General features: G+C 50.6%; 1 protein-coding gene across 1 annotated transcript in view; it reads left to right on the forward strand.

Moving 5' to 3' along the window:
• The first annotated feature begins 13,956 nt into the window (after window positions 1–13,956).
• Window positions 13,957–16,067, forward strand: part of LOC129467340 (SEC14-like protein 4) — a 15,250-nt gene continuing 13,139 nt past the window's right edge. The window contains 2 exon segments of the mRNA XM_055251752.2: window positions 13,957–14,010; window positions 15,813–15,888. Coding sequence (XP_055107727.2) covers window positions 13,957–14,010; window positions 15,813–15,888 — 130 coding nt within the window.

Here is a 16,067-nt window from a genome sequence, read left to right on the forward strand (position 1 = left end):
AGCCTCAGTGGTGGTGACTTGGGATGGGGGTTGGGGTGGGGGGAACCCAAGAGACCACAGTGGTGCCTGGGTGAGTCTGTGGGCAGAGCCCAATGGGGTGACAGGAATTTGATGTGTATTTGCTATGTGCTATAGTCCTATGTGGTTCAGGGACTCCTATGAGCTACCAAGGCCTGGAAAAGCGCGTGTGTGTGTGTGCACATGTGTGCGTGTGTGCATGTGTGTGTGATCATCCTAAGGAGTACAACAGAGTACAACAGTTACTCACTCTGACTGTGTGCCCGGCACTAGGCTAAAGGGCATTATTTCAACCCATCTTCACCAAAACTCAGTGACCTGGGGACTGTTATTGTCTCATGCTAGAGACAACGAAGGGTGCTCAGAGAGGGACAATCACTTCACCAAGATCACACAGCAAGTGGTAGGACTAGAGTAGGGGGCTGGGTGGGTAGAGGGTGTGGCCGGATCAGAATAGACAGAGAAAGAGAGAGGGAGGAAGAGACAGGGAGGTGGCAGGGGTAGGGTCACTCAGTAGGGCATTGGCAACAGGCCCTGGGCCCAGGCTAAGGGCTTCTTGCACAGACTTCATTAATCTTCACAATAACCGAGGTCGTTATAATTACCGTCCCATTTTACAGATGTGGGAATGGACATTTGGACAGGGGAAGGGATTTGCCCGAGGTCACGTCGCAGGACGTATCAGACCAGGGACTCAAACCTTCACCCGGGGACCCCAAACCCTTCTCATCACCAGTGCCTTTCTCTCCCCTCCTCCACCCTCTCCCTCCATCCCTACTGGTCCCTGGCTCCTAGCCTGCCTCACCCTGTCTATACCTGCCTCTCCTACTTCAACCCCCCCATCCCAGGCCACCTCCCACACCTGTCTGTACACTGCCCCAACAAAAGCCCTGGGCTTCCCTGTTCCACCGTGAGATTCCATTCAATTAATCAAAAAAAAAAAAAAAATGGTGTCCACCAAATTCCTGCTGTGCCCCCCAGCCCTGAGCTGCTCTGAGCATACAGCAGTCAACAAGCTAGCCAACTTGCTATTAGTGCCTGCCTATAATCCCAGCACTTTGGGAGATTGGGGTGGGTGGATCGAGTGAGCCCAGGAGTTATACCAGCTTCAGCTACATGGCTAAATCCTATTTCTACAAAAACAAACAAACGAAAACCACCACCAACAAAAAACAAGTTGGCCAATCCCTCCTGGGGCTCATATCCAGCGGGGAAGATGGCCACCAAGAAACCAATGCAGGCTGGGTGTGACTGACTAGGATGTGGACACACCCAGCTCTAACCACTGGCTTCATTCAGCATCCCCAGTGGGAGAGAAAGTCCTGGGGCACAGGACTTTCAGTCTTCCAGCTAGGAGCTGGCATCCAGGCCTGAATGGCAGAAACTACAGTCAGGTGACTCTTTTTATTTTTTTTTTTTGAGACAGGATCTCACTATGTTGTCCAGGCTGGTCTTAAACTCCTGGGCTCAAGCGATCCTCCTGCCTCAGCCTCCCTTGAATAGCTGGAGGAGAATGCCACTATGCCTGGCTTCAAGTGACTCTTTATTTGAGACCTATTTGTGTCAGGTTCCAGGCCAAGTGCTTGCATACCTTATCCAAATATATTCAGCCTCCCAGCTTTTAGACTAAAACTCAGAGAGGTTAAGCAACCTACCCAAAGTCACACAGCAAATTAGTGCCAGAGTCAGAATTCAAACCCATACCAGTCAGCTATTAACCTCTCACCGGGCTTGGGTTATTGCCTCCTAGGAGTGAGCTTCTGGCCTGAGTAGAGTGAGGAGGAGTTAAGGTGACCAACTGTCCCAGTTTTCTGGAACTATCCTGGTTTTAGCATTGAAATCAGGAAACTCCTCTGTCCCAGGCAATCAGGACAGTCCATCACCCTGAGAGAGGTTTGACCCCACCAATCCCTTAGAGCCACTGCCTGCACCTTCATAATGTTCTTTGTGGCAAGAAATAATATTGTTTGCAGCACACTCATGAGACCTTTAATTCATATGGAGAGAAATAAGGGGAAAAAAATCACTGACAGTAGCTAAGGCTATTCATAGGAAAAGATGTTACTGATCCCAAATTCATGAGATAATTGCTGCCACCTTTGGGTTTTTTATAAAGATGAGTGGTCTCCAACTCCTGGCCTCAAGCATTCCTTCTGCCTCACCCTCCCAGAGTGTTGGGATTACATGTGTGAGCCACCATGCCTGGCCTTCCTCACTTTTATTAATCGAAGATAGATGTAAGTTAGTGTGCAATATAATATTCTGAGTTTAAGGAATTCCATACTAATCATATCTCCTGGGGCCCCTAAAGGCCTAGAAATACCAGTAATAATATTATTTATTTATTTATTTATTTATTTTGAGATAGAGTCTCACTCTGTTGCTCAGACTGGAGTGCAGCGGCATGATCTCGGCTCACTGCAGCCTCAAACTCCTGGGCTCAAGTGATCCTCCTGCCTCAGCCTCCCAGGTAGCTAGCTAGGACTACAGGCACTCACCACCACAATTGGCTAATTTTTTGCTTTTTGTAGAAATGGGGTCTTGCTATGTTGCCCAGGCTGATCTCAAACTCCTGGCTTCACACAGTCCTCCTGTCTCGGCCTCCCAAAGTGCTGGAGTTACAAGCATGAGCCACTCCACCCAGCCTATTGCATGATTTATTTTTATTATTGTTACCAGTATTTTGAGGCCCTTAAGGATCCAAGGAGAACAAATCTGTCAGACAGCAGGTGTCAGGAATATAAATTACTGCATTGGAATTTACAATCCGCCTGGTTTGTTCTAATGGCATTATTATAGTTATTAATTCTTTTATTAACATAATTTATATTTTATTTTTATTTGTTTTATTTATTTATTTTTTAGATGGAGTCTTGCTCTGTCATCCAGGCTGGAGTGCAGTGTTGCAATCTCAGCTCACTGCAACCTCAGCCTGCTGGGTTCAAGTGATTCTCCTGCCTCAGCCTCCTAAGTAGCTGGGATTGCAGGCATGAGCCACCACACCAGGCTAATTTTTGTATTTTTAGTAGAGATGGAGTTTCGCCATGTTGGGCAGGCTGGTCTCAAACTCCTGGCCTCAAGTGATCCACCCGCCTCAACCTCCCAAAGTGCTGAGATTACAGGTGTGAGCCACTGCACCCAGCCAACATAATTTATATTTTAATAAGTGATCATGGGGTACTGAGCCCTACGTCCAGCCCTGTGCAATGTGGAAACATGGGCGATCCCTTTTGCTCCCCCAAGGAAGTCATTGAGATGCAAAGAAGCTGTGCAACCAGCCTCTGCCAGGGTCACAGAGCAAGGCAGCCACTGAGGCAGGATGCAAACCCAGGCAGGTCTGACACCAAGGCCGGGGCTCCAGGGCTCCAGACCTGCGGCACCATTCCGAGTTGGCCACCTCAGCCTCAGGACTGATGGACAGTCCACCCTGAAAAAGTATGGGGTCTACAAAGGGCTTTGCCGTCAGTCCTGACTCCTGGCTGGGTTGGTATCCGCGGACCTGATATGTGAAAGCCAGAGCAGGGGTCAGGGCTGTCCCCTGTGAGAAAGTCAGTGGAACCACCTGTTCCTCTGTTGTGGCTTGAACTGTATCCCTCAAAAAGAAGTGATGAAGTCCTCACCTCCTCTTCCTGTGAATGTGACTTTATTTGAAAATACATCACATGAGGCCAAGAGTTTGAGACCAGCCTGGGAAATAGAGTGAGACCACCACCCCCCAATTCTCTACAAAAAAAATAAAAAATAAAACCAGCTGGGCATGGTGGCACACACCTGTAGTCCCAGCTACTCTGGAGGCTGAGGTGGGAGGGTTGCTTGAGCCCAGGAGTTTGAGGCTGCAGTGAGCCAGGATCACACCACTGCACTCCAAACTGGGCAACACAGCTGGACTTTGTCTCTTAACAACAACAACAAAAAAGGATATTTGCAGATGTAATCAAGTTAAAATAATGTCATTCAGTGGGCCCTAATCCAATCTGGCTGGTGGTCTTATAAATGGAAATGGGACAGGCGCAGTGGCTCACACCTGTAATCCCAGCACTTTGGGAGGCTGAGGAGGGGGAATCACCTGAGGTCAGGAGTTCAAGACTGGCCTGGCCAACATGGTGAAACCCTGTCTCTACTAAAAAATACAAAAATTAGCCAGGCGTGGTGGTGCACACCTGTAGTCCCAGCTTCTAGGGAGGCTGAGGCACGAGAATCACTTGAATCTGGGAGGCGGAGGTTGCAGTGCGCCAAGATTGTGCCATTGCACTCCAGCCTGGGTGACAGAGTGAGACTCTGTCTCAAAAAAACAAACGAACAGCAAAGAAGTGGAAATGCCACGTGAGGACAGATGCACAAGGGGAATGCCATGTCACAACAGGCAGGGATTGGAGTAAGGCAACTGCAAGCCAAGGAGCGTCAAGGATTCAGGCCACCACCAGAAGCTAGGAAGAGGCAAGGGAAGGTTCTACCCAGAGTCTCAGAGGAAACCCAGCTCCGCCAATCCCTTGATTTCAGACATCGGTCCTCCAGACCTGTGAAAGGATACATTTCCCATTGTTTTAAGCCACCCAGCAGTTTGTGGCATTTTGTTATGGCAGCCCCAGGAAATTAACAGACTCTGTACGCCCCACCTCTGCACTAGGTCCAGCCTCTCCACCTTGCCTGGATCCCCACCTGGCCTCTCTCCAGCAGACTTGCCCTTTCTTTTCTTTCTTTTTTTCTCTCTCTCTTTCTTTTCTTTTCTTTCTTTCCTTTCTTCCTTTCTTTCTTTCTTCTTTCTCTTTTTCTTCCTTTTCTTTTTCTTTCTTTCTTCTTTCTTTCTTTTTCTTTCTTCTCTTTCTTTTTCTTTCTTTCTTCTCTTTCTTTATTTCTTTCTTTCTTTTTCTTTTTTTCTTTCTTTCTTTTCTTTCATTTTTTTTTTGAGACGGAGTCTCGTTCTGTTGCCCAGGCTGGAGTGCAGAGGTGCGACCTTGGCTCACTGCAACCTCCACCTCCCAGGTTCAAGCGATTCTCATGCCTCAGCCTCCCAAGTAGCTGGGATTACAGGCATGTGCCACCATGCCCAGATAATTTTTTATATTTTTAGTAGAGACAGGGTTTTGCCATGTTGCCCTGGTTGGTCTCGAACTCCTGAACTCAGGCAATCCCCCTACCTTGGCCTCCTGAAGTGTTAGGATTACAGGTGTGAGCCACCACACCTGGCCCACACTCACCCTTTCAAGCCAGCCACCCTGCACCTGCAGCCCCAGGCTTGCACATGCTCCAGTCCCTCCATGGTCCTCGCCACCTTGGGGAGAAGCCATGTTCCTCCTGCCTCTGTGGTCTTGCACATACTCTTCCCTCTACCGCAAGGCTCCCTTCCCCTTGCAGGCCTAACATTGTTCCATGTTTTCAAAACAAGCTCTGCTGCCTTCTCCTCCAGGCATTCTTCCCTGACACCCAACCACAGCCTAGCATAGGGCCTGGGGCTCCCACAGCCTCCTGTTATTCCTCATCTGGGCTCTGCCTACTCAGGATGCAACTGTTGATTTGAGGAGCCCCCTGGAGTGGGCTCCTCTGGGACAGGGACCAGGACACATTGGCACAATTGGCCTCCAGGGCTAGGCCAGTGCCTGGGACACAGTAGGCTTTTAATAAATGTTGAAAGACAGAGGAACACAAGATTAAAAATAGAAAGGAAGGAAGACAAGAAGGAGGGGAGAGGTGAAGGGGGGAAGGGAAAAGGAAGGGAGGGCAGAGGGCCTTCCAGAGCCTATTTGTAACTGACAGGGGCCCCATTTCCCTGGCAAGGACAGCACATTACCCAATGCAGACGTGCGCTGGAATGAGTTCACTGGGTGAAAACCTGTGTGACACTGGAATGGGGCACAGACCAGGTGGTTTTGACAGTGACAGGTAGAGTCAGGGATCTGGGTGATGCTTGCTCTGGGGCACCCCAGCTTCTATTGCCAGCCTATCTTTGGTGAATTTTTTTTTTTTTTTTTTTTTGAGACAGAGTCTTGCTCTGTCGCTCCGGCTGGAGTGCGATGGCGCGACCTCAGCTCACTGTAACCTCTGCCTCTTGAGTTAAAGCACTTCTCCTTCAGCCTCCTGGTAGCTTAGATTACAAGTGTGCACCACCACGCCTGGCTAATTTTTGTGTTTTTGGTGGAGACGGAGTTTCACCGTTTGGCCAGGCTGGTCTGGAACTCCCGACCTCAGGTGATCCGCCCACCTTGACCTCCCAAAGTGCTGGGATTACAGGCGTGGTGAGCTTTTATTGAGCACCTACTGTGTACAATGCACCACAGTGGATGCTGGAGTGGGAGTGTACCATGATGAACCAGACCCTCAAGGAGCCCAAGAGGGAGACCTGTGACATATCACAATCACTGGAAGGATGGAAGATGACAGCGAGGTGTGGGATTTTAGGGGGCTGGGGATTTGCTTCCCAGCAAAAAAAAAACAAAAAACAAAAAACATCAGAAAGGACATTGCCAAAGAGAAGGCATTTGAAGTAGGCCTTGTGGGAGGCAGAGGCTGAATACAGAGTGTTGCAAGAAAGGCATTCCAGGGAGAGGGAACAGCAGAAGAAAAAGCTGGAAAGAGAATGGAGAGGAGGCAAGGGACCCGGGATAAGAGAGAAAGGAAGGGGAAATTAACTCAGGAGGGACCCAAAAGGGCCTTGAGTCTAGGCGAAGGCATCTACAGTTTTTACTGAGGGTAACAAGGAGCCCAGGGAGGCTTTGGAGCAGAGAAGGGACTTACTCAGAAGCCAGCTTGAAGAAGATGGGCCAAGGCTGGGTGTGATGGCTCACTCCTGTAATCCCAGCACTTTGGGAGGCTGAGGTGGGCAGATCTCTTGAGGTCAGGAGTTCAAGATCAGCCTGACCAACAAGGTGAAACCCTGTCTCTACTAAAAATACAAAAATTAGCCACGTGTGGTGGCATGCGCCTGTAATCCCAGTTACTTGGCAGGCTGAGACAGGAGAATTGCTTGAACCTGGGAGGAGGAGGTTGCAGTGAGCCACTGCCCTCCAGCCTGGGCCACAGAGCAAGAAGACTCTGTCTAAAAAAATACATAAATAAAAATAAAGAAGAAGAAGAAGAAGATGGGCCAGAGGTGCTGGAAGCAGGGACCCAGGGGGAGGAGATGAGAGTAGGCGGGAGTTTCTGACTTTACCCCTTATGGCTCAAGCTCCAGCCTGCAGTGTGTGGGGTACTGGGGAGGCCCCACCCTGCAGAAGAGGCAGATCTGCTCATTACCCTCTTCCAGGGCTAAGGGGGACTCTCCTGAGACTTAGTAAGGCCACCTATGTGCATGCTTCTGCCAGGAGCCAGGCATGTGGGATACAATGTCCTGAGTAAGCACCAGGTACAGATAGTCCTGATTGTCACTTACTCCATGGCTGCATGGCCCGAGGCATGCCACTTCCCTCTTCCAGGCTCTGTCAGGTAGGGAGGAACAGTCTGGGGCTCAAGGAGCACATGAAGCCTTTGGACTAGAACTTGACATGGAGCCCAGCAAATGGTCTCTGATTAGAGCTGAAGCTGCCTGTATCACTTCAGCCTCACTACTCCCCAGCGGCAGCACCTGTGTTTCTCTGCCTAAGGACGCTCTCCAGCCTTCTGAATTGTGTGCACAGCAGGCCAGAAGTGCCAGCAGAATTGACAGCCCTTGGAGCAGCCCTCAACTGAAGACTGTCCCAAGTTGCTTTTAAATACCCCAGCTCCCTCCCCACTCAGGCAAGGAAACGCTGATGGGCAGGTTCTCTGCTGTCTCCCAGAAGTCACCACTGGGATTGAGCTCTTCTGTATTTCCTTGATAACCAGCCCTATACAGCTGCCTTCCGTTCTCTGTCTCATTTCCACACTTACCTACTTCTGTTTCTCAGGACACCTCCCTAATAAACTTGCCCTGAACTCCTTGTCTCAGGGCAACCCAGACTACTACAAATACCTACCGTGTTCCAGGCCCCGTGCACATCACGTGATCTCATGTGTCCTCACCTTGGGCTCTGGCTTTCTGCTTGTCCAGTGGGTGGTGGGGGCAGATGTAGCCAGGAGTCCCTCCTCACCTCTCATCCTGGCTCCCAGGCCAGGTGTGGCCCAGCTCAGGATTGCACATCCACCTGTTTGGGTCTGGGCCTGGGAAGTCTCATCCTCAACCCTGAAGCCGTGTGCCTTCACAGCTGGGATGAATCATAGGTGGTTGCTCTGGACATGTCAGGTGGTAGACGAAGCCTGGGATGAGAGTGAAGGCATGATGACAGTGACTTCCGGGTCTCTGTTGGGGGTGAGAGATGGCTTGTCCTGGCTCAAGGAGGCATCCGTTGGGACCACAGGAGTAGAGGGTAGGGGACTGAGAGACAGGGTGAACAGCCGCCTCCATGTGTGTGAAATCAGGTGGTGTCAATTTCAACATGTCATCAATGCTCCGAGGAAACATCGCTGTCCTGATTTTGCAAGTGAGGATGTGAACCCAGGGCAGGCTGAGTCCAGGGCCCCATGCCTGAGGCACCTAGTAAGGAATGAGCTCCACCTATTGCCCTGAGGCTGACAAGAAGGAGTGGGATTTCTGGGCAGTGATAAATGTGGGCACGGCTACTAGCTGGGCAAAAGGCAAACCACCTGGAGGGAGCCACAGAGCAGAGCCTGGACCCACTCATGGGCAGCGGACAAGTGGGTGACCTGAGCCCATCGCAGAAGTCGCTGGCCCAGGTGAGTGAAGGGAGAGACTCCTACACCAGCCTCAGTTTCTCCTTCTGCCACGGGGAGGGGCAGGACTCAAGGTCCCTGAGGTTCTTCTGAGCTCTCCAGCTCTGGGTCTCTTCCCAACCCTGAGGGGCTTGGTAGCCAGAGGCTACACCAGCACTAGCCAATAGAAATACCACGCCACCACAAACACAAGCCACATAGGTCATTTGAAATTTTCTTTCTTCCTTCTTCCTTTTTTTTTTTTTTTTTTTTGAGACGGAGTTTCGCTCTTGTTGCCCAGGTTGGAGTGCAATGGCACAATCTTGGCTCACTGCAACTTCTGCCTTCTGGATTCAAGCAATTCTCCTGCCTTAGCCTCCCAAGTAGCTGGGATTACAGGTGCCTGCTACCACGCCTGGCTAATTTTTGTGTGTTAATAGAGATGGGGTTTTACCACGTTGGTCAGGCTGGTCTGGAATTCCTGACCTCAGGTGATCCACCCACCTCGGCCTCCCAAAGTGCTGGGATTACAGGCATGAGCCACCATGCCCGGCCTTTTTGAAATTTTCTAGTAGCTCCATTAAAGAACTAAAAAGAGGCTGGGCGCTGTGGCTCATGCCTGTAATCCCAGCACTTTGGGAGGCTGAGGTGGGTGGATCATTTGAGGTCAGGAGTTTGAGACCAGCCTGGGCAACAGGGTGAAACCCTGTGGCAGGAGAATCGTTTGAACCCAGGAGGTGGAGCCAAGATTCTGCCACTGCACTCCAGCCTGGGAGACAGAGCAAGACTATGTCTCAAAAACAAAACAAAAACAAAAACAAAACAAAAAAACCTGAAAAGAAACAACTGAAATAAATTTTAATAATGTATTAACTTCAATATATAATCTAATCAATACGAAAACCATTGGTCTGGTGCAGTAGGTCAGGCCTATAATCCCCGCACTTTGAGGCGGGAGGATCACTGGAGCCCAGGAGTTCTGGCAACATAGCGAGAACACATCTTTACAAAAAATTAAAAAATTAGCAACATAGAGAGACCCCATCTCTAAAAACAACAACAACAAATAGCTGGGTGTGGTGGCCCATGCCTGTAATCCCAGCTACTCGGGAGGCTGAGGTGGGAGGATGGATTGAGCCTAGGAGGTCGAGACTGCGGTGAGCCAACATCGTGCCACTGCACTCCAGCCTGGGCAACAGAGCTAGACCCTGTTTAAAAAAAAAAAAAAAGAGTGTTTTGAGGGGATACTGAGTCTTTGGAATCCTGTGTATTTTACACTCACAGCAGACCTCAATTCAGACCAGCCACGTTTTAAGAATTTGTGGCTACCATATTGGACAGGGCTGGTGAAGGCTGCTGGCCTGCTGGAGAGGCTGCATCGGCAGGTCACGTCCTCAGCTATGAGCTGGAGGAGGCAGGAACAGGGTGCATTTTCATCTCTAGCCTGGGAGGAGTCCCTCGAAGGTCCTTAGGGTCTTTCCTTCGTGGGCACACACGACAAGCTTGGGCTCCAGGAAGACTCACACAGTTCCATGAGCATGGAGGCAATGACCAGGTCTTGGAGGTCTCGATTCCTGCCATCATAGGGTTTTGCATGGGGTAGGTGGTGTATGTGGGGTGGGCGGTGCCAGGATGGGGTTCAAGGGGCAAAGAGGGGTGGCGACCGGGCGCTGGAGTGGACTTTCTTTCTTTTTTTTTTTTTCACATTGCTGTTGTTTTAAGAAAAAAACAAAACAAAACACCACAGATCAAGTTTTCTAACACCTCAGTTTCAAGATTGCATGTTTCACATTTCTCAGTAATTTACAGGCATCCACAGCAAGATGTTGCTTAGTGCTAGCTGGAGGGGCAAACTCTCCCTTACTCCTGTCTCCTCCCCCTGGGTCCCTGCTCCCGGCACCTCTGGCCCATCTTCTTCTTCTTCATTTTTTTAATTAAAACTAACAGCTTTATGGGGATATAATCAGGTAATAAATACACAAATGAGGACAGTGGCTGTCCTTGGCAGCCAGCCTGAGGCCAAGGCCTAAGGGTCTGTGGGTCAGACAAGAGGCCTTGGCGGGGGTGTGGTGCAGAAGAGCAGCTGGAATGTGCTGGCATCATCTCAGATCACCAGAACCTCCACCTCCCGGGTCCAAGCGATTCTCCTACCTCAGCCTCCCAAGTAGGTAGGATTACAGACGTGCACCACCATGCCCAGGTAATCTTTGTAGTTTTAGTAGAGACAGGGTTTTGCCATGTTGACCAGGCTGGTCTTGAACCCCTGACCTCAGGTGATCCACCTGCCTCAGCCTCCCAAAGTGCTGGGATTACAGACGTGAGCCACCGCGCCTGGCCCCAGTGGCTACTTTTTTTTTTTTTTTTTTTTAAGTAAAAAGGATAGGTAGGAGCACAGAGGATTTTTAGGGCAGTGAAACTGTTCTGCATGACACCACAATGGTGGACACATGTCATTATACATTTGTCAAAACCTATAGAATATCCAACACCAAGAGTGAGCCCTAATGTAAACTAGGAACTTTGGGTGATATTAGCGTGTCAGTGTAGGCTCATCAATTTCAGCAAATGGATATCTCTGGAACCAGAGGTTGTGTGTGTATGGGGACAGCAGATATGTGGGAACTCTGTACTTTCTGCCCAGTTTTGATGTGAACTTAAAACTGTCCTAAAAAATAACAATTTAGCTGGGCACAGTGGCTCATGCCTATAATCCCAGGACTTTGGGAGGCTGAGGCGGGAGGATCACTTGAGCTCAGGAGTTTGAGACCAGCCTAGGCAGCATGGCAAAGCCATGTTTTGTATTTTTCTACAAAAAAATACAAAAATTAGGCGGATGTGGTGATGCACATCTGCAGTCCCTGCTACTGGGGAGGCTGAGATGGGAGCACTGCTTGAGCCTCGGGGGTGGGGGGCGGTGGAGCTTGCAGTGAGTGGAGATTTTGCCACTGCACTCCAGCCTGGGCGACAGAGCGAGACTCCTTCTCAAAAAAAAAAAAAAAAAAATTCAAAATTATTAAAACGTCAAAAGAAACAGGTGAAAGTAATTTTAATAACGTATTTTATTGTCCCAATATATTCAAAAATATCACTTAATATATAATCATTTATATAAAATTAATTAATGAGGCTAGGAGCAGTGGCACATGCCTGTAATACCAGCAATTTGGGAGGCTGAAGCAGATGGATGGCTTGAGCTCAAGAGTTTGAGACCAGCCTGGCTAACATGGCAAAACCCTGTGTCTATAAAAAAATAAAAATAAAAATAAAAATAAATTAGCTGGGTGTGGTGGGGTGAGAATGTAGTCCCAGCTACTCGGGAGGCTGAGGTGGGAGGATCACTTGAGCCTGTGAGGTCAAGGCTGCAGTGAGCCATGATTGCACCACTGCACTCCAACCTGGGTGACAGAGTGAGATGCTGTCTCAATACATAAATAAATAAAATTAGTTAATGAAACATTTTACTTTTTCTGGTACTAAGCCATCAAAATTTGGTTTGTACTTTACAATTACAGCACGTCTCCATGCTTGTTATGACAAGCCACGTTGTCCGGGCTCAAAAGCCTCTGTGGCTCGTGGCCACTGGGTTAGTCCTCTCAGGACTAGAGCTTGGTTTTATTCCATGGGAGGACAGAGGGAACAGGGTCTTGTGGCCTGTTTTACTCTCTCCTTCATCTTCACGTCCCCTCTACTCCTCTCTTGAAAATTCACACCCAGCCAACTTCTGTTTTCTTTTTTTGAGACAGAATCTGGCTCTGTCACCCAGGCTGGAATGCAATGGCGCCATCTCGGCTCATTGCAGGCTCAACCTCCCAGGTTCAAGCGATTCTTGTGCCTCAGCCTCCAGAGTAGCTGGAACTACAGGCATGGACCAACACGCCCAGTTAATTTTTGTATTTTTAGTAGAGACAGGGTTTCACCATGTTGGCCAGGATGGTCTCAAACTCCTGATCTCAAGTGATCCACCTGCCTTGGCCTCCCAAAGTGCCAGGTGCCAGGATTGCAAGCATGAGCCACCGCGCCTGGCTGAACTTTTTTCTTGCTTTTCCTAGTGATCTCCACCTGCCTCTCTTGTGTCAGCCAGAGTGGCCTCTTGGCTCTCCGCCCCCTCTGTCACTCTGCCCAGGGCTTCCATTGGTCCTCTGCTGGCACCTTGCATGCCTCCGCCTTCAGACTGTGACTCTCACCCAGGAGCTCCACACTTGGGACATCCCAGGATCTCCACCCCTGCAGCTCCCAGCTCTAGTGACAGCCTCGGTAATAACACAATTCTGAAATATATTCCTACCAGCCAGCACTTACTGAGCAGGCAACGCCAGGCATTCTGCTGACCCAGGGTGCATCCTCTTATCCTTCCAACCATCTTGAGGGCAGGAACCATTTTTGCACATAAGGCTGTCCTATCAATCAGTGAGCACTGACAGGTCCCAGGCTGTGTTCAAGGCCAGGGGAAGGAGTTTGGGGGTCATTAGACAAAAGCCCTGGGGGTCCTAGAGGGTTGAGCCAGGTTTACTGAAAATTCCTCCATGTTGGCCAGGTGTGGTGGTTCACATCCCTAATGCCAGCGCTTCGGGTGGCCGAGGTGGGAGGATTGCTTGAGGCCAGGAGGTCCAGACCAGCCTGGTCAGCATAGCAAAACCCGGTATCTGTTTTATTCAAAATAAGAAAAAAAAAACTTTTTTTTTTTTTGAGATGGAGTCTCACTCTGTCACCCAGGCTGGAGTGCAGTGGCGCGATCTCGGCTCACTGCAAGCTCCGCCTCCCGGGTTCACGCCATTCTCCTGCCTCAGCCTCCCCAGTAGCTGGGACTACAGGCGCCCGCCACCGCGCCCGGCTAATTTTTTGTATTTTTAGTAGAGACGGGGTTTCACCGTGTTAGTCAGGATGGTCTCGATCTCCTGACCTCGTGAGCCACCGCGCCCGGCCCCAAAAAAACCATTTTTAGAAAAAATTTCCTCCATTTTGCTGGAAAGAGGATCTCAGTGTATTCCCTTTCCTGCCACCTGCGAACAGGCGGGAGCCCCCGCAGTAAGGAGGCCTGGAGGTGGGGGCCTCCAGCTGCCCCAGGCCACTCTCCTGGCAGGTCACCTCCCTGTCCCAGGTAGGGTGCGCTTGGTGACCGCAGCAAAAAATCCTGGGGCAGGACCAGCGCCTCTCCCGTCGGGGCGGGACCAACATCTGGCCCAGCAGGCACAACCAGGCGGCAGCGGATACAAGGCCAGGCGGCGGCGGGCGGGCGGGCGGACCTGCGCCTTGCGCCTTTCTGCGCCCGCGGGCACCATGAGCGGCCGAGTCGGGGACCTGAGCCCCCAGCAACAGGAGGCGCTGGCCAGGGTGAGGGGCATCGCGGGCTGGGAGGCTTGAGGAGGGGCCCTGGGCAGCCTGGCGCTGCCCAATCCGGCTGGAGCCCCCATGGTACAGACTAGAACACCGAGCCTGGAGAGAGCGCCTCTGTTCTGCCCTCTGGTCCGGCGTGCGGTTGTTGAGGCAGCTACTTGCAGCACGCGGGACAGGGGCCCATCTCTGGGTGACCTGGGGCCGAATCCAGTCTTCTGACCTTGCCTACTCTCCACCACCCGGCCCTGGTCCTTGTTCCCCGGTTGTGGGGGAGGGAGTGGCGCTGCCATCCGGCTGCTGGGGCAGCCTTGGGTAGACAGACTCCTTTTCATGCCCAGATTGCAACATTTGTTTGGTTTCTGTTTGTGATTTGTTCTTAGGGCCCAAGCTTCCCTATCTGTAATCTTTTTTTTTTTTTTGAGATGGAGTCTTGCTCTGTCTTCCAGGCTGGAGTGTAATGGCGCAATCTCAGCTCACTGCAACCTCCACCTCCTGGGTTCAAGCGATTCTCCTGCCTCAGCCTCCCAAGTAGCTGGGGCTACAGGTGCCCGCCACCACACCCGACTAATTTTTGTATTTTTAGTAGAGACGGGGTTTCACCATATTGGCCAGGCAGGTCTCTTGGCCAGGCTGGTCTCAAACTCCTGACCTTGTGATCCATCCGCTTTGGCCTCCCAAAGTGCTGGGATTACAGGTGTGAGCCACCGTGCCCGGCCTCATATTTCTAATCCCAAATTTGGATTCACAGATTTACCTTCAAACCCAGCCTTTGCCTTCAGCTCTGTTAGTCCTCAGGGAAGTGAGATCTCCTCTCTTTCTCAGACCCAACAGATGCCCTGATAAGGCATTCCTGGCTTCTCTTTCAGCCCCTGTCTGTTGACCTCTGCCTCTGTTTTTTTTTCCACAAAGCCTCCACTGTCCGGGGCATCAGGCAGTCCACGCTGGCTGAGTGCTCACATATATCTGACACCTGCTTGGAGCCAAGCCTGCTAAGTGTTTTACGTGCACAAACTCCTTTGATTGGCACAAGTTTATTATTATCCCCATTTCACAGATAAGGAAACTGAGGCTCAGAGAGGTTTGGTAACTTGTCTCTAAATCTAAATCCTCAAGATGCAGTATCAGGGACAACATTCCTAAAACCGTCTAGCTGGCCTGTATCAGAATCTCCCAGGGATCCTTGTAAAAATAAGGCTGTCAGCTGGGCATGGTGGTTCATGCCTGTGATCCCAGCACTTTGGGATACCAAGGCAGGCGGATTGTTTGAGCCAAGGAGTTTGAGACCAGCCTGGGCAATATGGCAAAACCCCATCTCTACAAAAAGTACAAAAATTAGCTGGGTGTCTTGTGTGCCTGTGGTCCCAACTACTTGGGAGTCTGAGCTGGGAGGATCTATTGAGCCCGGGAGGCGGAGGTTGCAGTGAACCGAGATCACACAACTACACTCCAGCTTGGGCAATAGAGTGAGATCCTGTCTCAATAATAATAATAATAATAATAATAGTAAAATAATAAAAATAATAAAAATTAAAAATAAAGATGCCAGGGCCCCACCTTAGACATGTAGAATGGGAGTCCAGTGTGTAGGGCACCCCCAAATTTTGGGAAGGACCCAACTCTTTTTCCTATGTTGGGCTGGAGGGTGCCCTATTTTCAGATGGCAGAGTCGTTCAGGGCAGCACCCTGCATGGTCTCCTGGTGGAGTTGACTGGTGGATGAGGTGGGAAGGGTTAGGGGCGGGGTTGGTGGCCCCTGAGGTCATGAGAGCTCCTCTGACCATCAGATCCTCTTCCGCTCAGTTCCGGGAGAACCTCCAGGACCTGCTGCCCATACTGCCCAATGCTGATAACTACTTCTTCCTGCGCTGGCTGCGAGGTGAGGCTTGCAGGGGTCAGGGGAGGCAGAGAGGGAGGGAAGGAAGGAGGGTCTCAGGAGAGGAGTGGGAGACTTTGAGGGAACGGAGCTGTATAGTAGTAAAGAACACAGGCTTGCCGGGCCTGGTGGCTCACACCTGTAATTCCAGCACTTTGGGAGGCCAAGGGGGGGTGGTGGAT

This window comes from Symphalangus syndactylus, chromosome 18 (genome assembly GCF_028878055.3).
Source record: "Symphalangus syndactylus isolate Jambi chromosome 18, NHGRI_mSymSyn1-v2.1_pri, whole genome shotgun sequence".
Taxonomy (NCBI): domain Eukaryota; kingdom Metazoa; phylum Chordata; class Mammalia; order Primates; family Hylobatidae; genus Symphalangus; species Symphalangus syndactylus.